The sequence below is a fragment of the Podarcis bocagei genome (assembly GCF_964188305.1).
Source record: "Podarcis bocagei genome assembly, chromosome: 16".
Classification (NCBI taxonomy): domain Eukaryota; kingdom Metazoa; phylum Chordata; class Lepidosauria; order Squamata; family Lacertidae; genus Podarcis; species Podarcis bocagei.
In genome coordinates this window covers 27,962,022-27,984,305 of record NC_138142.1, presented here as the reverse complement: position 1 = coordinate 27,984,305, position 22,284 = coordinate 27,962,022, and the positions used below count along the sequence as shown (strand labels likewise).

Sequence of the window (22,284 nt, the reverse complement as noted above, 5' to 3'; positions counted from 1 at the left end):
TCCCCCTTTTTATGCTTTTTTATTAATTGCACTCTTGCTCACTTGGAGATCCAAGCCTCCCCTTTGCCACTTAGCGGGGGGGGGGGGGTCAGGCAAACCTGGAGACTTCAGGCCAGTCCTAGAGATCCAGTAACCCTATTCCATTCTACCTCTGGCTTTGGCTAGCTTTGGACCAGGACACTGATCTCTCTGACCAGGCAAACTTTGCAGCCTAATTTTTTGTTGGCTGGAAGCATGCCTCATATCTAGGTGTTCCTATGAATCTATGTGCACGTTGGGCCACATGACAAGGAATCAATGGATTCAAATGACAAGAAAGGAAACATCAAACATCAAGAAAAACCTTCTGGTGGCAAGAGCTATTCAGCCACTTAATGGACTTCCTCGGAAGGTGGCAAACTCTATTTCCCTGGAGGATTTTAACTGGTTGGATGGGCATCTGCCAGGGGTTCTTAAGCTGCAATTCCTGCATTGCAGGGGGTTAGACTAGGTGACTCTTGGGGTCCCTTTCAATGCTACAATTACAGTGGTACCTCGCAAGACAAAAAACGCGCAAGACGAAAGACTTTTCCGTTTTTTTAGTTGTTCCGCAAGACGAATTTCCCTATGGGCTTGCTTTGCAAGACGAAACGTCTTGCGAGTTCTTGCGAGTTTGTTTCCTTTTTCTTAAAGCCGCTAAGCCGTTAATAGCCGCTAAGCCGCTAATAGCCGCTAAGCCGCTAATAGCCGTGCTTCGCAAGACGAAAAAACCGCAAGACGAAGAGACTCGCGGAACGGATTAATTTCGTCTTGCGAGGCACCACTGTATATGGTTCTATGTAGTGTCCATTTCCTGCACAGCCTGGCCCGACCACAACCATTTCTGTGTAACTCTGATTTCCTCCTATTTCCAGGAGATGATGACCTACAAACTGTGCTTTTTTTTCTTAAAAAAATGTTTAGGGGTCCTCTCATTTTGACTCAAGAAAATCACCATTTTATAATTCAAATCGGGAAAAATAAATACAGTAAATGGACAAAAGTACAAAGATTCACAAAATGTTTAGGGGTATGTGTACCCCTGCATCCCCCCCAGAAAAAAAGCACTGCCTACAAATGTCCCTGCCTTCAGACTTCTCACACAATAAGGCTCCCTGCACTTCAGAGTTCAACTTTGCAGCTGGTCTAGAATAAGCTTGAATACTACAGGATACAATTTGGCCCCCGTTTTGAGGACAAAGTGGATCACAAGTAATGGGGAAGAGTGCTCCTTGCCCTACAGGTGTACCAAACATTAGGACTATAGCAGGGGATGGTGGGCACCCCATCAGGTAGTGAGACCTGAGTGCCATCATGTATAATGTCCATTGGGTCAAGGCCAGAGTCCAAGGCAAGGCAGTGGCTCCCCGCCTGCCCTCTTCAGCCCCAGAACCGAGGCTTGGGGGCTGCCAGGCGCTGCTCCTTCTCTTGGGAGGACTTGTCACTGCTGTCGGCCACAGCAAACATATTCTCTGGATCCATGATGAACATGCTGTAGAGGTTGAACAGCAGCATGGTGAAGAGGGGCAGGAACGTCAGGCCGAATCCGAAACCACGGAAGGAGCGGCCCATGGCGTAGGCTAGCCAGTAGAGGAGCCTGGAGGAAATTGGGGGAAAGGGTGGGAGGGAGGAGAGAAAGCAAGCAAGGTCAAAAGATGGTCGTGATTGTTATGTATTCAATGGTCTCTGTTTGCCTGAGCTTGAGTTTTGGACTGAGCCCCTGTGTTCTGATTCGATACATGATATCCAATCACAGAACATTTCAGGATTTGGGCCTCTGCCATTGGTCCTTAAACTCTGAGTTATGATTCGCAGCTTGGAAGTTTGGACAGCCAATCACATTGGGAGTGGGAGTGGCCCAGGCCTTCAGAAATGTATATAAGCAGTTGCTTTGCCCCTGTTGTCCAGTTCTGTTTGTTCAGTGAAGGTTCTTGCTGTTATCACTGTGTCTTGCCTCGTGGGAACCCATGACACTTCAGTGATGCCGTCGCTACCTTGAAGATGAACAATGGAGATTTAACTGGCTTTTGTGGGACAGTGCAGCAGGGGAGGGGGTAGCCCCAGTGGTATAGTGATTAGTGTGCTGGACTAGGGTCCAGGAGACCAGGGTTCAAATCCCCACTCAGCCACGAAGTTCACTGGGTGACCTTGGCCCAGTCCTTGCCTTGCAACCTAACCTACCTCACAGGGTAGGATAAAATGGGGAGGAGGAAAAGTCTGTAGGCCATCTTGAGCTCCTTGGAGGAAAAAGGTGGCATATACCGTATTTTTTGCTCCATAACACTCACTTTTTTCCTCCTAGAAAGTAAGGGGAAATGTCTGTGCGTGTTATGGAGGGAATGCCTGCGGGTGGTGGTGGGGATCTGCTGCAGTCGTGAGCAGAGGATCCATGGTTCCCCTTCCTTCCCTCCTCCGTGGCTCGCTTTGCTCACTTTGAAACAGCAAAGCGGGAGAAGAGCCACTGAGTGGGGAGAAGAGAGGGACAGAGAGCCTGGTTACAAAGCACGGATCCACATAGATCCTCAGGATTTTTGCACTGGGTCACCCCAAATTCACCATCAGATCACATAGCATGTCCATGGCTACAGCTTGCACCAAAAAAATCATGCACCCACTGTTGCCTGGGGCCGCAGTGGTGCAAAAACGTGGTTACAAAGCATGGATCCACATGGCTCCTCAGGATTTTTGCATTGGGCTACCCCAAACTCACCGTCAGATCACATGTCTGTGGCCACAGCATGAACCACAAAAATCATACATCCACTGTTTTGTTTAGAATATTTTTTTTCTTCTGTTCCTCCTCTAAAAACTATGTGCGTGTTATGGTCGGGTGCGTGTTATAGAGCGAAAAATACGGTAAATAATCAACCGCCGGTCTCCCCAGGAATATCAGACAACGTGCCTAAAACTCAGCCTCACCTCTTATGAGCTAGATTAAACTGGCTGGTCACCTGCTGGTGCCCCCCACCCTTTAGACCAAGACAGGCCCTTCTAGGTCAGTACTACCTGCAGGGCCACCGACCCTTCCATTAAAATATGAAGGCAGCCTGAGTGCCCCCCTGGTCTTGCAGCTTTTATCTGCTGGGCTGCCCTACCACCACCTGCCAGTGGCGTAGCGTGGGTTCTCAGCACCCGGGGCAAGGCAAGTAATTTGCGCCCCCTAATCCGTGGATTTTAGCACTCGAGTCTCTTCCGCGCCCCCCCAGATGTTGCGCCAGGTGCGGCAGGCCCCCCCTGCACCCCCCACGCTACGCCACTGCTCCCACCACAAGTCTTCAGGACAGCCATCCGAAGGCTGGCGCGGGGAGAAGGTCTCTCCGCCCCACCGCCAGGCTTCGGAGCAGCCTTCCTAAGGCTGGCGCGGGGAGAAGGTCTCTCCGCCCCACCGCCAGGCTTCGGAGCAGCCTTCCGAAGGCTGGAGCGGGGAGAAGGTCTCTCCGCCCCACCGCCAGGCTTCGGAGCAGCCATCCGAAGGCTGGCGTGGGGAGAAGGTCTCTCCGCCCCACCGCCAGCCTTCGGAGGAGGTCCGAGGACAGTGAGGTTCCTGCTTCCTCGAGGAGGGCCGGCCAAACGCGCCCCCCAAATGTTGCGCCCGGTGCGGCCGGCACCCCTGGCACCCCCCACGCTACGCCACTACCACCTGCCCAATGAGGCGCTCTCCTTGTCTTGCTTGAGGATCTTCCTTCAGAGCCACGCACTCTGCCTAGAGGGGCCCTGAAAGTCAATTTGCTGTAGCAGTTAATGATGGGAAGCAGGGCGGGGGGGGGGGGAGATATTCTAGGCTGAATTAGCCCCTGAAGCAGACTGTGGCAGCAGCACAGGTACTTTCATAGGATCATAGGTAATTGCCTTATACTGGTCCAGTCAGTGCAGTATTGCCTACACTGGCTGGCAGCAGTGGCTTTCCAGGGTTTCAGGTGGGTTTCTCTCCCAGCCTTACCTGGAGATGCCAGCAGGGACTGAAGGTTCGGACAATTAATGACTGGGAGTTGCTGTGCCATTAAACTTCAGATAACAGACTTTACAACATCCCGGATTGGAATGGAGTCAGAGGGAGCTGCGCTAATAAAAAGACAGTTGGAAAAATATATACTAACAAAGATGTATTCGACGGATGAAAGTATATGATGTTTGACATGACTGAGAATCGTGGACTCAGGGATGGAGAATTATAAAGCGTCAAAATCGAGATGTGGAAAATATGGGAACAACGAGGAGAGGCAGGCCTGAGATGTGGAGATACGCTTCAGAGATCCAGACCGTGGGGAGCTCTGAAAAATTAATAATTATAATTTGGACTATAATTTGGTCTTTTTATTTGTTTTTTATTTTAATTGGAGTGTTATGATTGGATATATTAATTGGATGTTTTTTATTGTAAAATCAATAAAAATGTTTTGGTTTTTTTTTTAAAAAAAAGAACCTGGGACCTTCTCCATGAGAAGCAGGTGCTCTGTCCAGAGTCTGCTTTCATAGCCAACCTGCCCAGGGAGAGAAATAGGGTCCTTCTAGCATCTCTCTGTGCCCTTAACAAACCGCAGCTCCCAGGATTCTTCGCGGGAAGAAGCCATGACTGTTTAAAGTGATACCCTAGCGTTTTAAAAATGGATGGTGTGGACCTGGCCATGGCTGCTGCATTAGGGGCCTCCAGATGAGGAGGCCCTGCTGGGCCTGCTGTTGAAATTGTGCCTGTGCTGCCGCCACTAACCATTTGCTGCGTTTCTGCTTCTCTCTCTTACCGTGAAATGGCAAAGAGGGCTGTCAGCAGAGGGATGAGCTTGAGGCCTTCCTGGGGCAGGTAAGTGGAGAGGACGGAGATGTTGAAGAAGTACAGGATGAAGAGCTGAACTGACTGGGAGACGTAGTGGCGGTGGATCTCCACCTCCCGGCGCAGCTCGCCAAAGGGCTGCAGGGAGGAGAAACAGATCCGCGAGACCCCGTACACAATCATACCTGCAGGATGGAGAGAGAGAGAGAGAGTGCACTCAGATACCTGAACATGAAGATGCAATGGACTTCAAAGGATGCCAGGACCCTGCATCCCAGGACATCTGCTTCCGAGCTGGGTTCAAGGCCCTCATATTAATTTACAAAATCCAGACCACCTAAACCCTTTTATTCCAGTTCGATCACCAATATGATCTGCAGGAACGTCTTTGACTATTCCCCAAGCTGGCAAGGCTCATTTGACAACTAGAAAACAAACCTTTAGTTTAGTGGTTCCCAGACTTTCTCAGGGACCTGCCACCCTGGTTCCAAGGGCCACACTCACACCATCCATTGAAAACATTGTCACACCACTTTAAACAGTTGTGGCTTCCCTGAAAAGAATTCTGGGAACTGTAGTTCATTAAAGGTGCTGAGAATAGTTAGGACACTCCCTATTCCCTTCACACTGTTAACTAGAGTAGTTTAACTGCCAATCCCACTTCCCAGGGAACTCTGGGAATTGTAGCCCTGTTAGCAACTGTTTTGAGCAGGCTATTGGGACAAGTGATTTGGTTAAAACTGGGAGGGGGAAAGAGGAGGCATTTGTAAGAAATCCCTCTTTTAGTGTGGCAGCACCTACACTATGGAACTCTCTGCCTATTGACATCAGACATATACAAGAGAAGCAAGACCACTCTAGGGACCAGGGCAGAGAAGAGGTGGGTTGTTGATATTGCAAGTATTGTCCAATCAGAACTGTGCAACATTAGGTTCTATTGGAAATGGCACAACTAGTTTTTCCTCCAGTCTTAGTCCTGGGCAGGGAATCCTAGATCCATTTGCAACATGGTGGAAATGCCCTTTGGAATTACAGTTTTTGATATTTAAATAGCATCCTCATTCAGCATGGCATCATGTACAGAGTAAAGTGAGAACAGGTCCCAGCTTGATCTGCCAGAAAAAGCAAGTCTGTTTACACACCCTCAGAATATCAACACGGAAATCAAACAATAAAAAGCCCTGAAGAATATTACAGGCCGGGGTTGGGCATCGCCTGAGAAGCGCATTTGTTCACCTATTGCACAAATGCAAATTCTAAAATCTGGCACAAGAGAGTACATATATTTCACTGCTCTCTGTTTTTATGAGCAAGTTTATAGTTTCTATGACCCTTGCCAACAAAGGTCCATATAGTTAAAGCCATGGTTTTCCCAGTAGTGATGTATGGAAGTGAGAACTGGACCATAAAGAAGGCTGATCGCCAAAGAATTGATGCTTTTGAATTATGGTGCTGGAGGAGACTCTTGAGAGTCCCACGGACTGCAAGAAGATCAAATCTATCCATTCTTAAGTAAATCAGCCCTGAGTGCTCACTGGAAGGACAGATCGTGAAGCTGAGGCTCCAATACTTTGGCCACCTCATGAGAAGAGATGACTCCCTGGAAAAGACCCTGATGGTAGGAAAGGTTGAGGGCACAAGGAGAAGGGGACGACAGAGGACAAGATGGTTGGACAGTGTTCTCGAAGCTACCAGCATGAGTTTGACCAAACTGCGGGAGGCAGTGGAAGACAGGAGTGCCTGGCGTGCTCTGGTCCATGGGGTCACGAAGAGTCGGACAGGACTAAATGACTAAACAACAACAACATGACCAGTAAAATCTCAGGCCAGAGAGGGAGAGCAAGAACGGTCGTCAGTATTGGTGGGAAAAGTTCTCAGCGCTAGCAGAAGCCATTATGAAAAGTGTGGAAATAGATTAAAGTGTGCTAGATTTGCATAACTGATTCAAGTCAGCAGCTGGTACATTTGGGATGCTGAGAAGCAAGAATGGGGGAAACTGGACTGCAGGGGTCAAATGAACAGCAGGACGGGGGTCAAAAGAGGCCCTCTCTTTCCAGCCCTCAGGACTCCCCTCAGGTCACACCTCCTCACACCAGGCAAACCCCCTCCTTGGTCCTATTTTGCATCCTAGAATCATAGGGTTGGTACCCCATTTAGTCCACCCTCCTGCAATGCCCTCCTTGAGTACTTTTGTCCTTGAATTCCAACCATGCCTTTCGCTCGCCCAGTTGGAAGATAGAGGAGTGTGTGTAAAAACTAGCCTACTATATACAAAGGTACAATTCACACTTGTGGTTCTGCCATCTTTTACCTCTGGCACCTGCCCCACCCCCAGGCAAGTGGCCCTTGACCAGATTCCTAAAAGGGAATGTGGCCCTCAAACTGAAAAGGCTTCCGAAAGGCTTTTTGGCCAAACCTGGCAGGGAAACCCTTTCTTCCCTGGAGCAAAACCCACAGCCAGACGCTCACCTACGATGATCGGGAAGGTTGCAAAGACGCCGCAGCGCATGGTGTAGACCAGGCGGGAGCTCATGGTGGGCATGAATGGCGCGTCAAAGGGCAAGAAGACATATGCCCCGTAGATCAGGCAGGGGAAGATGACGGCGGCTCCAATCATGGAAGCCACCGCTTTGAGGTTGGCTGAGCTGCAGGTGCCGTTTTGAAAGCAAGGCCACCTCTCGGCGCAGGTCTTGCCTGGCTTCCCCTCGTAGCTGGGCGAGTCGTCAAAATGGGCTGAGTAGCCGCGGGAGATGAAGTTCTGCTTCTCGAGGGCGGCGTTCTCCCTCTCACAGCGGATAATCTCATCCTCTTCATCGTACGCTGGGTACCATTCCTTTTTCTCGGTTACTGGCGTGCGTTCGATGCAGTAGGGGTCGATGGGGATGAAGACTTGGGCCGCCACCGCTGGCATACAGTTGTCATCCTCTTTCTCCTCCTCCTCCTCCTTCTCCTCCACCACTTGGGTAGCAGGAACTCCAGAGAAGGCCTCACTGTCCACACCAGGCCCCATAATGGCCTCTTCCCTGCTCCCCTCAGGACTTGGTCTGGAGTCAGTCTCCAATGTTTCCAGCGTTGGCGTCTCACAAGATGTATCATGACGGGCTTGATCCCATGGCAGGGTCGCCTCAGAATTCTTCTCTGGAGTGTAACTTGTCACTTCCTGGTTCTCAGGTGGGTCCTTTCCCAAAACTACCATCACCACCTCCTCCTCCTCCAAAGGGATAGCAGCTGCCATTTTGGGACCTCCAGGAAGATCTCCAGCAAGTTTTGACTTCTTCTCAAGGGGACAGTTGCATCCAGTGGGCTTCTCAAGCTAGGGCACCATAACAGCAATTTATCCCTGGTCCTGATGACTCCCTGCTTCCGGGAGGGCAATTTAGATCTGGAAAGCGGAGGTGCAATCTGTTTCTGGACACGTTTATAGCTAGGCTCGCCTCATCTTCTCCATCTGGCTCTACAAAGGGGTGGAAAAGCATACAACATGACTCAGTTTAAAGGCAGCCATTATAGGACTGTTCTTTAAAACCAGGCCTCCCAACTCAAGCAAATACCAACAGTGGAAAAAGCTTAAGGACATAAAAATGTAAGAAAAGCCTGTTGGATCAGGCCAAAGGGGGGCCAAGCAGATGATTGTATTCACAAGCATTACTGCCTCTGACTATGGAGGCAGAGCCGAGCCTCCTCCTCCTCTATGAATTTGTCTAATCCTCTTTTTTTAAAGCCATCTACTGCCTCCAGTGGGAGGGAGTTCCATATGTTACCTATGTACTGTGTGAAGTACGTTCTTTTATCTTGTCCTGAATCTTCCAATGTTCAGCTTCATTGGAAGTCAACAAGTCGTAGCTTCAAGAGGGAGAAAAACTTATCTCTATCCACTTTCCCAAAGCCAAGCATAATTTTATAAACGTCTTATCACGTCGCCTCTTTCTCGACTTTTCTCTAAATTAAAAAAGCCCCCAAACGCTGCAACCTTTCATCATTACGGTTACCCTTTTGTGAACCTTAAACCTTGGCACAGACAGTCTTGACTCATGAGAATCAATAAGGGCTCTCATGAGCGCCAATGACAGAACTGTAACCCTGGGTTAATATTTAGAAGGGAAATGACCAGCCTTGATCCTGAAACGGAAGCCACAGACTTGTGAGCTGGATGCCCAGGTTCCTAAATCCAGATCAAGCAGGACTAGGTAGGCTTTGGTTACTCAGCGATGATGAACTGGGCTGTCACCTAGCCAGAAACCAGGACCCAACCCAACCAGAATGCTACCTTCCTGGCCTGTTGTAAGAAGACTTGGAGGATTATAAAGCCAGGAGGAAAAAGGGAAGGAGCCACACCCCACAACTCTACCCATTTTCCCTATGATTCCAGCTACAACCCAGGACACCAATGTGGCATCACTTCCCTCCATATTACTCATCATGGCCTCTTGGGTGGAACATTTGGCTTAACACTGTCTGCTACCGAGCCGGGTCCCTTGTATTAATTTTAATAGTGCTGTTTTTACCATCTGTATTTTAATACATTTCTTTGTGAGTTCCATGGGACGCGGGTGGCGCTGTGGGTTAAACCACAGAGCCTAGGACTTGCCGATCAGAAGGTCGGCGGTTCGAATCCCCGCGATGGGGTGAGCTCCTGTTGCTCGGTCCCTGCTCTTGCCAACCTAGCAGTTCGAAAGCACGTCATGTGCAAGTAGATAAATAGGGACCGCTCCGGCGGGAAGGTAAACGGCGTTTCCATGTGCTGCTCTGGTTCGCCAGAAGCGGCTTAGTCATGCTGGCGACATGACCCGGAAGCTGTCTGCGGACGAACGCCGGCTCCCTCGGCCTATAGAGCGAGATGAGCGCGCAACCCCAGAGTCGGTCACGACTGGACCTAATGGTCAGGGGTCCCTTTACCTTTACCTTGTGAGTTCCATAGTTTAACTATGTGCTGAGAGAAGTTCTTTCTTTTATCTGCCCTGAATCTTCCAACATTCAGCTTTGTTGAATGACCACAACTTCTTGTCTTATGAGAGAGGGAGAAAAAAACTCTCCCCTAATCACTTTTTCCACCCTAAGTATAATTCTATAAACGTCTATCGCTGAAGTACCTTAGCAGTACTTTTTTTCCTTTTTCTTTTGTGCCTTAGCAGTACTAAAAAAAAACAAGCAAAAGAATTCATGAGCTCAGATTTCTTTAAATCTGTTTGTCTTCTGTTAGTGATTTCGGAGTTCTAGATCTCGCTGGCCAATGATCTTTCCACCCCTACTGTAAAATATCACCTGAACATTGGCCTTCCCTAACCTGGCGCTCTTCGGATGCCTCACGCTACAACTCCCATCAGTCATGCTTATTGGGGCTGATGGGATTTATAGTCCAAAACACCTGGAAGTCTCCAGGATGGCAAAGGCTGATAGACGTCAAAACATGTATATATGAAGTAATAACAAATAAGGATTTTGCAAAAGTGCAAGCACATTTGGACTATTCTGTACAGGACTGGTCACCTCACCTCAAAAAGGATATTGTGGAGTTGGAAATGGTTTAGAAAAAGGACCTCAAAATGACCAATGGGATGGGATGACTCTCCTATAAGGAAATGTGGCAGTGTTTGGGATTTCTTACTTTAGAGAAAATGTGAGTAAGACGTGAAATAGAAGTTTATAAAATTATTTGAGGCACAGAGTAAGTTTTCCCTCCTCTCTCACAACACTAGGACTTGTGGGCTTCCAATGAAGCTGAATGTTGGAAGGTTCAGGGCAGAGAAAAGAAAGTCCAGTGTTAAACTCGCTCCCACAGGAAGGCAGAGATTGCCACTTGTTTGGGTAGCTTTAAAAGATTAGACAAATTTATGGAAGAGAGGGCGGTCAACGGCTGCTAGTCACAATGGCTATGCTCCGCCTCCACAGCAGAGATAATAATAATAATTTTATTCTCTATTCCCCGCCCATCTGGCTGGGTTTCCCCAGCCACTCTTCTGAATACCAGTTGGTGGAAACTGTTGTGGGTGAACATATCAGATGACATAGCGATTCTTCAGACAGCTCTTGTTTATTCACAGGCCAGAACAGAACTGAACTGAAGGGTTCAGCCAACCTTCTCATATAGACCTCAACTACAAAGCAACAGTAACAATTTTCTGTACATATCCAATCACTGAACGTCATTTTCAATTCCTTATTTGCATATGCAGACCTGAGTGAAAACTATCTACAGTATCCCCCTGCAAGCCCAGGGTGAGTTTATAATAGAAACCACAGGTGGGGTCAGTGCTCTTGTGCTTGAATCCTGCTTGCTGGTTTCCCACCGGGAATTGTTTGGTCATTGTTAGAACAGGATGCTGGACTAGATGGGCCACTGGCCTGATCCTGCAGGCTCAATCTTATGCAATGGGGCTCTAAGGAGAGGCTACCTTTGCTGTTAAGGGACATTGCCCTGAGCTATGAATGCACCAGTTGCAGGCCCTGTGGAAAGGTACTGGTGCCTGTTTGGGCTATTTCACACACACCTGTGTTGGCCTTGGAGATCTGGAGACAGGCTGGACAGCTTCAGCCAGTTGGATGCCCTTAATGATGGACCAGTTTGACCAGGTCAGCTATGGGTCAAAGCAGCCTGCAGGCCCCAAAAATTTTAGCCGCTCTTGCCTTGGCTCCCTTAACTGAAAGGAAGCTGCTTGTTTTGTTTTTTAAAGCAAAAGCTGGAATTGTAGAATCGAATTTTATAGGTCCATGAAATACCTGCTGTCTTGTTCAAAATCACCGTCCAGTCTGCTGTTAAAACAAAAAATAAAGGCAGCTTACTTTCAGCTGAAACAGGCAAGCCTAGGGTGGCTAATCTTTTTAGGGCCACTGGCCACAGTGACCCATGGCTGACCCTTACAGAGGGGAGAGATGCTTGTCAAAGTGGGCATGGCAATAAATCAGTGTTCAAAGACTGCCTCCCAAAAAGGTACATGAGAGAGGGGTCAGTAATTGTACAATGCAGAAAACCGTGCCATGTTTTTATTTTTGCATTTGATTGAAGGCCCTAGCTGGAGAGGTCAGTGGAGACTGAACCAGGAATTTTTCGCATGCCAAGCGGGTACTCTGCCATCGAGCTATGGGTCATAGGTAAGGCAAGAGTACTGGGGGATGACATCAACTGAGCTCCTGCAAAAAAAGGAGGAGTGGGAAGGCAGACAAGGTGGAAATTCCAGAACAGTTCCTGCAAATGGTCCCTTCCGACACTATAATTCTACAGCTCTATGAAACAGTCTGTTCTTTTAGGTGTTTTCCTGGGCAGCTGCCTCCAAACCATGAGTTGTTGATCAGGAATGACCGGCTCCATTAAATAACCGTCCTTCTCTCACTACCAATACGCAAAATTTCAGGATTATTATTATTTGTGCAACAGTATGGAAGCCATGCTCTCTATGTGGGGCTTCCTTTGTGCTTGATCCAGAAGCTGCAGTTCGTGCATAATTTTGCAGCACAATTGCTGATAGGACACAGGCCTTCTAAGCATATAACATCCTTGCTCAGAAATCCACATTGGTTAAAAATTTGCTCCCAGGCTAAGGTCAAGGTCAAGCACATAAAGCCTTCAACAACTCGGGACCGGTTTACCTAAGAGATTGCCTTACCCCGTATTGCCCACCTGCTTAGACTGGTGGAAATGGCAATACTACAGGTGCCACGTAATACCCATTCCAGATTTATAAGGACTCAGTCATTTAGTGCGGCAGGACCTGCACTTTGGAACTCCCTGCCTGTTGAGATCAAGGAGGTGCCTTTACTATACTCTTTTCGGCACCTGCTAGAATTTTTTTTTTTTGACAAGCCAGGCCAGATGCTTAAAAAGTTGAGGAAATTTTAACCTTCTGGTTAAGATGGCAACCAGTCAGGCAGCTGGACCCGGAGCCCCATAGTTTATGCGATTCATTTCAGTTTTAATTGTATCTATGCAGTCTTAAATCAGACTATTTTTGCATCTTGGAAAAGCAGCAGACAGCAGGTTAAAGATGCGGAGCTGTGTGGTTTGCTGCAATTAATAGAGTTTATGTCTAGTATTTTAACTTTTGTATGTTTTAAAGTAGGGTTGCTAATTTCCCTCGATTTTGTCATCTTTTTGTAAACCACTTTGAGGAGTTTTTTCTTACAACCAAGCAGCGTGTACAACAGGCAAACAGGGTCCTGATCAATGACTTATTTCATTTTTTCTGCCTGCTCAATGTTCCTGGCTCATGCTGTCCTCCAGATATTGATTGACTGATTGTATGCTTTCAATCACCTGCCCTTCTCCCTAAGGTCTCAAGGTGGGTTACAACAATTATAACACAGTATCAAAAACAAGTTAAAAGAGCTTACAACCATAACAGTAAGGTAAGTCTGAAAAACATACGCCTCAAGTGTCAAAAGCCGGGAGAAAGAGGCACATCTTCAGCATCTTCCGAAAGCTGTAGGATGAGGATGTCAGATCATACCATATCTTAGGGGCTGCTACAAAGAAGGCCCTGTCCCTAGGCCACCACCTCCTGAAGATTTGAGAGTGGAATTACCAAGAGGTAATCTTAACACCCAAGAGAGTCTGTGGGGAAGGAGGCAACCTTAAAGGCATTTGAGGTCTGAGTTGTTTAGGGCTTTAAATACTAACATGAGCACCTTGTATTGAGCCCAGAAACAAACTGGCAGTCAGTGCTGCTCGTTTAAAACAGGAATCACGTGGGATATAAATGGAACCCCTGCCAGTAATCTGGCTGGACCAACTGACGTCTCCAAGTCGTCTTCAAGGGCAGCCCCATGCAGAGTTGTACTTTAGAACTACAAGTCCCAGCATCCCATGCTGGCTAGGGCTGATGGGAGTTGTAGTCCAACACATCTGGAGGACACCAGGTTGGTAAAGAATGACAAAGATTAAACTTCAAGGTCCCTTCCAACTGTACAATTCTATGCAACTGATATAAAAGAATTAAAACATCCAAATAGTACATCAGAAAAAATATATATACACAGGTGAACCGGGCATTTTCATGACACACTTGGGAAATAATATATAAATGCCAAATATATAGGATCAAAGCTTGCAAAGTTAACAAGCTTCTATCAACCTTGGAGAGAGTCAGAGACACAATATCTAAATAACGAAAATCTGGATAAAGTTCAGGCTCACACACCTCTCCAAAGGGAAAAGGGAACAGAAGGTGTTCTAGGCTGCTTTGGTGAGGAATTAATGAAATAAATGACGGGAGGCGAGTCATAACATTTATCTGCAGTAACATCACCTCTGACTACAATGCAATGTTGTGTTAGTTTGTCTACAAGCCCAATCTTCAATCGGCAGAACTGGCACCATCGCAAGTGCCACATAATACCCATTCTGCCTTTGTAAGAACTCGATATTCTAGTGTGGCAGCACCCAAACTCTGGAACTCCCTGCCTGTTGATATCAAGCAGGTGCCTTTTTTCGGCACCTACTACAAACATTTTTGTTTAGACAAGCCTGCCTAGATAGAATCATAGAACTTGGAAGGACGTTTCGAAAGCTGATGCAAGCTTTAATCTGTTTTTTTTTATTCCTATTTTTACTTTTTGAAAACCTTAAATTATCAGGACTCAAGTCTTCTTATTTACAATTTTATTGCCTTCTCTTTTTTGTAAAACGCTTTGCGTGTTTGCTTGTCCGTTTACAATCAAGCGGTGTATGAAACTTTATGAAATAAATAAAATAGAAACATTCCAAATCCTATACCACTTTTGCATAGTTAACATACAGCCCTAGTCTGACTGGGAGTTGCAAATTCTAAATGTGCCCAGAGGCCCCAAAAAGTTGGCAACCCCTCATTTAAAAACTAACAATTTAAAGCAGCAATCCTGTGTGCGTGCAGCTCAGTAGAGTTCCCTATCCAAAGCAAATGTCCACAAGATTGCTTCGTAATGCTGCCGATTCTATCTACACCCATTGAGCATCACTTTCTGAGTAAGGATCACAGAACTGTGTCTGGAATATCCTTTGAGTAGAATTCCCTGTGCAATTCAGATGTGCAAAAAGGTTTCTTCCTTTCTTACCTGGTTTTCTTTGTGTATCACTAACACACACACAGGTTTTATTTTAAAACTTCGGAGCCCAAAGCCTGTGGCATTTATTAAAAAACACTGACCATTTTCAAGGAAATGCCAGTTTTCCCACCACAAAAACACAACATGGGGGGGGGGGGAGAGATCACAACCGAAACACAATGGAAAATATTTCTGCAACCCGTCTGTGTTTAGGAGAGGGGAAGAATCCAAGGTGGCTCCTATTTCTGAAGAGGAAAAGGTGCAGAAGCAAATTAAAACAGGGCTTACCCAAATGGAGGAAGGCATGGCTCCCACAATAGCGTCCCCACTTTCTGCTCCCTCCAAATCCCCTCTTCCCCAGCCTTCACGTCCCCCTTTTTTTTTACCTGGGGAAAGAAAACTGAGCTTGTTCCAAACACCAGGAAGCAGATCCAGTTTAGGAACGGTTGTTCTCTCTATTGCGACTATAATTCTTTGGAAATGCTCAGCTTACCCTCTGCTTTCGCTTGGACTTTCAAACCTGTTTAACCAGCCCAGGTGGAGCTGGGATTAAAGGGCCAGGGGGGTGGCTTGCCTGGCCCCACCCTCCAAGCCTCTGAGTTTTGAAACACATGCACATCCCTCCTGGAAAGTGTGGATGGAGCCAGCTAAGTCCCGCAAATTCTGATCTTGCTTTTAAACATACACGCCAACTTTATTTATCAGTATTAGCCATTTATTCAGGGGTCAGCAAACTTTTCCAGCAGGGGGCCAGTCCACTGTCCCTCAGACCTTTGGGGGGGGGAAAATAAAAAATGAACGAAATCCTATGCCCCACAAATAACCCAGAGATGTATTTTAAATAAAAGGACACATTCCACTCATGTAAAAACATGCTGATTCTCAGATGCAGGCTGGATTTAGAAGGTAATTGGGCCGGATCCAACCCCCGGACCTTAGTTTGCCTATGTAAAGGTAAAGGGACCCCTGACCATTAGGTCTAGTCGTGACCGACTCTGGGGTTGCGGCGCACATCTCGCTTTACTGGCCGAGGGAGCCGGCGTAAAGCTTCCTGGTCATGTGGCCAGCATGACTAAGCCACTTCTGGCGAACCAGCGCAGCGCATGGAAACGCCGTTTACCTTCCCGCCGCAGCAATACCTATTTATCTACTTGCACTTTTGTGCTTTCGAACTGCTAGGTTGGCAGGAGCAGGGACTGAGCAACGGGAGCTCACCCTGTTACGGGGATTCAAACCGCCAACCTTCTGATCGGTAAGTCCTAGGCTCTGTGGTTTAACCCACAGCGCCACCCAGTTTGTCTACTCATGTATTTATTTATTCATTGCATTTCTATCCCACCTTTCTCTCCAAGGGGATAGATGTGCTTCTCCCCCTCCTTTTTCAATCCCCACAACAACCCTGTGAGGTGGATTCAGGTCGGTAGCCATGTTGGTCTGATGCAGTCGAAATAAATAAAAAAATTGTCCACTACCACCTTAGAGACCAACTAAGTTTGTTCTAGGTATAATAAGCTTTCCGTGTGCATGCACACTTCTTCAGATACCTGTGAGGTAGGTTAGGCTGAGAGACAGTGACTGAGCTCAAGGTCACCCAGGCAGCTTCATGGCAGCCGAGCCAGGATTTGAACCCTCGTCTCTCCCAGGTCCTAGTTTGACATTCAAATCACTACACCATATTGGCTCTCAAGATCAGGCTCAGCCCTGATTTTAGGGTTGCCTTACACCTGCAATTTAGGAGGTTGTCTGGGAAATCCGAACATATGGCAAGCCATGTTGGCAGCGTTGTTTATGCTCAACAACTTTTTTGACCAGATTTTCACTTTTTGAAATATGGCAACCCCTTTTTATGTGACTCCTCCTCCTCCTCTGTTTTATATTTCACAATAACATCTCTTACTGTTTTGCTTTCAGGTAGCAACACAGAGCAACCAAGAAGTTCCGTTTCTGAGTATGAGTGGGGTGGTTAAAAAGGGAAATTTCAGCATGCACAAAAAAAGTATACATTTCCAACAAAAGAGACACAAATCTTTGATTCCTGAGTATGCTAAAGGTATCCAAAATTAGAAGTGGAGCTTGAAGTATGGGTACCCCCAACAAAATTTTAAAAATTTGGCTGTATAATTAGGAACTAATGTGATTTGGAATTAATGTGATCTGATTGGCCTGTTAATAAAAATTATTTTTAAAAAAAACAAAAACAAAATTAGAAGCGCTGGGGAAGGCAGCAGTATTATTATTTTTAATCACAGGTTTTGATGAGGATTTCCTTTGCTTCAGACCTGGGGATGGATGACCAAGTTGTGGGTGGACTCTGATGGACATTTTGCTGCCGCCCAGTCACACTTCACAGTTCAAGTGACTGTGAAGGGAAACCAGAACAGCCAGCTGGCAGTTTTGGGAAGAGAAGTTTGTCTTTCACATCCCAGAGGACCAATGTGAGTGCTCGCTTCTGTGTCCCCAAAACACCTTCTGAACCTGTGTATTTGCAAATACCCCTCACAAAAACAATACAATCGGTTTTGCCTCTTATGTGCTCTTGAAGTGTTAAGTGCTCTTCAACTTCCCACCATTTGAGAATGGCAAACATGTTTTTTGTTTTTGTTTTTAAATTGGTATCGTTTCCAGAGCTGAGCCAAGTCTGAGCATGATTGCTGTTGAGCAGAGTGTGTTCTGCTGTCAGGTCAATATTTGTTTTGCCCAGTTGTATACAGGAGCCTGAGCTGGACAAGAGTTTGAACGGCAGGTTTCAAACTGCTTGGTCAACAAAGGCAAATTCCAGAGAGGAAGGCATGCAAACCTGCTAAGGTAACTCCTCAAAACGATTGATTTTTAACAGGGGAGGTGCAAGGGTAGGGGCAGGAATGCACAAACCAGCTAAAAGGCCACAAAATGCACATGGCACTGTAAATCTGTGCCATTTCCAGGCTAAGCTCAAGTTTATATAAGATATAAGATAAGCGCATTCACAATACAGTGATTGGTGATAACATTATGTTCCCAGTGTTTCCTAGGCTGTAGCTCAGTGAAAGAGTAAGTGCCTTGCATGCAGGAGAGCCCAAATTCAACCAGCCATTCATTGGGATCCATAAGGACTAGAAACTTGTACAGTATCTAGTTTTAGGAGGAGAGCTCTGGCTCACTGGCAGAACAGAAGGTCCCAGGTGGAATCTATGCATATATATAAAAAGCTGTGAAAATATTGAATTTGCCAATAGCTCACCATTGCCATCTAGTGCCACAGTTGTATAATGCACTTAAAATGCACTTAAAAACGTTATATTTGCAGCTGTACAGTATAGCTGAGTTCAATTCCCTGCCTCTGCAGGTATGGCTGAGAATGTCCCCTTAGAATTCCGCTGGGTATGAGGCTGTGTGTGTGTGTGTGTGTGTGTGTGTGTGTGTGTTAGATGCAAATTTAGAAGTAATTGCTGTCATTTAAATAGAAACATCGGATGCGGGTGGCGCTGTGGGTAAAAGCCTCAGCGCCTAGGGCTTGCCGATCAAAAGGTCGGCGGTTCGAATCCCCGCAGCGGGGTGTGCTCCCGTTGTTCGGTCCCAGCGCCTGCCAACCTAGCAGTTCGAAAGCACTCCCGGGTGCAAGTAGATAAATAGGGACCGCTTACTAGCGGGAAGGTAAACGGCGTTTCCATGTGCGGCTCTGGCTCGCCAGAGCAGCGATGTCACGCTGGCCATGTGACCCGGAAGTGTCTCCGGACAGCGCTGGCCCCCGGCCTCTTGAGTGAGATGGGCGCACAACCCTAGAGTCTGTCAAGACTGGCCCGTACGGGCAGGGGTACCTTTACCTTTAAATAGAAACATAAGATAGTTGGTTAGAGCAGGCATAGGCAAACTCCGGCCCTCCAGATGTTTGGGACTACAATTCCCATTATCCCTGACCACTGGTCCTGTTAGCTAGGGATGATGGGAATTGTAGTCTCAAACATCTGGAGGGCCGAAGTTTGCCTATGCCTGGGTTAGAGCATGGTGCTGATAATGCAAAGGTTGCAAGTTTTATCCTCTTACGGTACAGTTTCATATTCCTGCATTGCAGAGGGTTGGACTGCTAGAGGTCCATTCCAACTCTACAGTTCTAATTATTCTACATCTCCATACCTACTGGGCCTGCTTAGTGTTGCTGTTCAGGTGCTGCTAAGCCATTTAAAGCCTTTTTTGGATTATGTATATTTCATAGAATTGTAGAGTTGGAAGGGACCCCAAGGGTTCTCTAGTCCAACCCCCTGAAAATGCAGGACTCTCAGCTAAAACATCCATAACAGATGACCATCCAACCTCTGCTTAAAAACCCCCAAGAAAGGAGAGTTCACAACCTGCCAAGGGAGACCATTTAAGCCAGATTTGGGCAACAAACAGAGGATTGCCTTCTCTGAAGGAGGACACATGGCCACCCTACTTTGGATGTAAGTGGAGAAACGGAGTGTTTTTTTCTTTCTGCAATCTGACTGAGCCAAGAACAATTATTAATACATATTAGCCTCCTCTCCACAAAATATTTTCTATTAATTCCTGGTGTTGGGTTTAGTCAGGGTCAGGGATCAGTACCTGGTAGGGTTGCCATATTTCAAACAGTGACAATCCAGACAGAAAAGTTGTTTAGCTTTCTTTCATTGGGGGCAGGTGGGCAAAGTTGTTGACCTTTCTTAAGCTGTTGAGATTTTTGGCAAAATCACAAAAAAGAGAAAAGAATGAAGTTTGCCATGGGTTGCCATATGTACGGATTTTCCTATACATTTTTGTTTTCGATTTTTGCCCAGACACTGCTTCCGACTGCAGTGTTCCGTATATGTCTGGGAAATTCCAGACATATGGCAACCCTAGTACCTGGCAACAGAGGACGAGATGGTTGGATACTGTTCTCGAAGCTACCAGCATGAGTTTGACTAAACTGCAGGAGGCAGTGGAAGACAGAAGTGCATGGCGTGCTCTGGTCCATGGGGTCACGAAGAGTCGGACACGACTAAACGACTAAACAACAACAACAACAAAGTACCTGGCAAACCTGGGCAGGTATCTGGGGCACCAGGACTCTGGAGGGGGCTCATTGGTGTTGACCCCTACCCCTTGTGAGCCAGTGTGGTGCAGTGGCTAGAGAATTTTGACTAGGACCTGGGTGACCTTGGGCCAGTCGCTCACAGCTGTCAACGTTTCCCTTTTTTAAAGGGAAATTCCCTTATTCCGAATAGGATTCCTCGCAAGAAAAGGGAAAAGTTGACAGCTATGCGAGTCGCTTTCTCTCTCACCCTAGCCTACCTCACAGGGTTGTTGTGGGGATGAAATGAGGAGGGGCCGAACCATGTGAGCACATTCAAGTTCCTCCTTTTATTTTATCTATTTATTTAGCAACACACACACTTTGATTGTCGTAACACCCTTAGCAAATTGGCAACCAGCGCTGGTCTCTGAGCAGGGGTGTTATATATTGGCAAGGTCTTGCTCCTGTGAGCAATTGCACTGCAGCATTCTGCATTAAGCCCTCACCTGGTTTAGCCGGCCAGTCGAAGCCATTCCTGGGGTGTGGCTGCTGTCGCATGCTGACAGCTTTTAGGAGCTGAGTGCAGGGTGGGGACCAAAGGTGGACAAAAACTACCCCAGAAGGAATACAACATGGCCCCCGCCAGTGTACCCCTCCCCTAACACCCCATACACGCATAATAATAATAACAATATTTAAAACGCTGATTTCCTTCCTTCCCAATCTGACCACGTTTGCTTGGCAACCGATTATGTTGTCAATAAAGTTTATTTGAATGCAGTTTGAAGCTGGAAGAGCAGCCATCTTGCCCTTAGTATAGTCCTGGCAAATCTCATGGGTAAGGAAACGCGCTTAGCGACTGGTGTATGAGCTCTCGCGTCGATGTAAGCTGATATCGCGAGACGAAGCAGAAGCTGCCCTTTCCTTTGCCAGTCACCGGGGGACTGTCGTCACACAGAGGCCCCCTGCTGGAGTCTTGCCCTCGAGATGCTGTAGAGAGATTAGAAAAATAGAAGAGAAACCCAGTCTTTTCCTTGGATTCAGGACTTCCAAGTTTAGTTTGAAAGAAAAACATTTTTAAATCTCCTCGGGGGAGGAACCCATTTATTATTATTTTCAAAAATGACCTGCTAAAAATTCCCCTGCCAATTAAAAAATTCAGTTCATTATCGCTATATTGCAGGGGAGGACTGATAGATAGAGCAGCTTATTACTGACGAGCTACAATCTCCATGGTTAATATTGCTGGCTAGGGGGTCAAGCCGAGAAATGACGTTTACACAACAGCCTTGCAGTGTTGTTATCTCCACATTGTAGGTTGGAGCCAGGCCGAGACTAAGAGCAACTGCAACCACTCGTAATGTGGTAAGTTAGTTGAACCAGGCAAGCTACGTAAATTAAAAAGATGACTGAAATCCCTCTTTGCCCACAAAGGTCACTGAGTGACTCCTAGCAGTCAGCCTGGACAACCTCACAGGCTTGTTGTGAAGATAAAATGGAAGCAGGGGAGCACTGATTGGTAAGATGGCTCTTTTTGTTTGTAAATATTTTTAAAACAGAGAGAGCAATTATAATATTGAAAGGCGAAAAACAAAACTATAAAAAGGCACATAGGGTGAGCACAGTTACACATGGGTCAAGTAACAAAATCCAAGCCATAGAAGAAAAAAGTTAGAATAAATGTCTTCACATAAAAATAAATAAGTAAATAAAAGTTAGTGTAATCTGATTATCAAGATTTGCCAGGTTTGTGATGAGTGTTGTCTTGAAAATGATGTCTCCATTGCATATATAGTAAAGGAAGGCCAAATTATATAAAAGCATTTGGATGTTCTTGTCAAATCTAAAATTATGCATAATTTTCTCCATTATAGCTACATTCCAGAGTGAGTGGTGCCAAGCGTCCAACGGTTAGATTTTGGGTTGCTTGCTTCCCACTGAGTTGCAAGTATTATCTGAGCTTTGAAGGGAATTTACAAGGCCAGTTCTTTTGGTAATATTGGTATCATCAAAAATATTCAGTAACATTAACTATGGACAGCGAGCAAAAGCTTTTTGCTTTTCTGCCAATCATTTCTGCCAAAATTAAAACTGAAAATCTTGCGTAAGGTGGCACCTCAGAGTTACAGGCTCTTGTAACCCTACCTGGAGGTGCTGCTGGGGATCGAACCAGGGACCTTCGGCATTGAGAGCCAGTGCTGGTGCAGACAGTGGTTCCTGTCAGACTCAGACCTTGGGAAAGACAGGGGTTCAAAAATCCCCACTCATTAGCGATGAAGCTCACCTTGGGCCGGTCCTGCCCTACCTCTCAGGGTTGTGAGGATTAAGTGTGTGTGTGTGAAGAAACGTGTACATCAGAATGAGGAGGAGAGGTGTAAAAGACAGCAAAGCAAAGCATCCACCGCTTGCCATCAGGCCACCGGATGCTCCCTCTTTACTTTTCTAGATCTATGCATGTATATGTATGTATCTATGCGGCCCTGGCGGTCGGGGT

At 46.6% G+C, this 22,284-nt stretch overlaps 1 protein-coding gene across 5 annotated transcripts; it reads right to left on the bottom strand.

Annotated features, from left to right (window-relative positions):
- Positions 1-953: 953 nt before the first annotated feature.
- On the bottom strand, positions 954-20,422 carry TMEM79 (transmembrane protein 79; the record flags this gene model as incomplete). Of its 5 annotated transcripts, none has more annotated exons than XM_081175462.1 (4): positions 20,297-20,422; positions 7,256-8,240; positions 4,758-4,971; positions 954-1,615 (listed from the first exon to the last, which is right to left on the bottom strand). In XM_081175462.1, the coding sequence occupies exons 2-4, from the start codon at positions 8,019-8,021 to the stop codon at positions 1,399-1,401; spliced, it is 1,197 nt and encodes a 398-aa protein (XP_081031588.1). In that variant the 5' UTR covers positions 8,022-8,240; positions 20,297-20,422. The 5 variants fall into 5 exon arrangements, with proteins under 5 accessions (XP_081031588.1, XP_081031589.1, XP_081031586.1 ...); XM_081175463.1 differs by lacking the exon at positions 20,297-20,422 and adding an exon at positions 15,294-15,351; XM_081175460.1 differs by lacking the exon at positions 20,297-20,422 and adding an exon at positions 15,187-15,349.
- Positions 20,423-22,284: the final 1,862 nt, after the last annotated feature.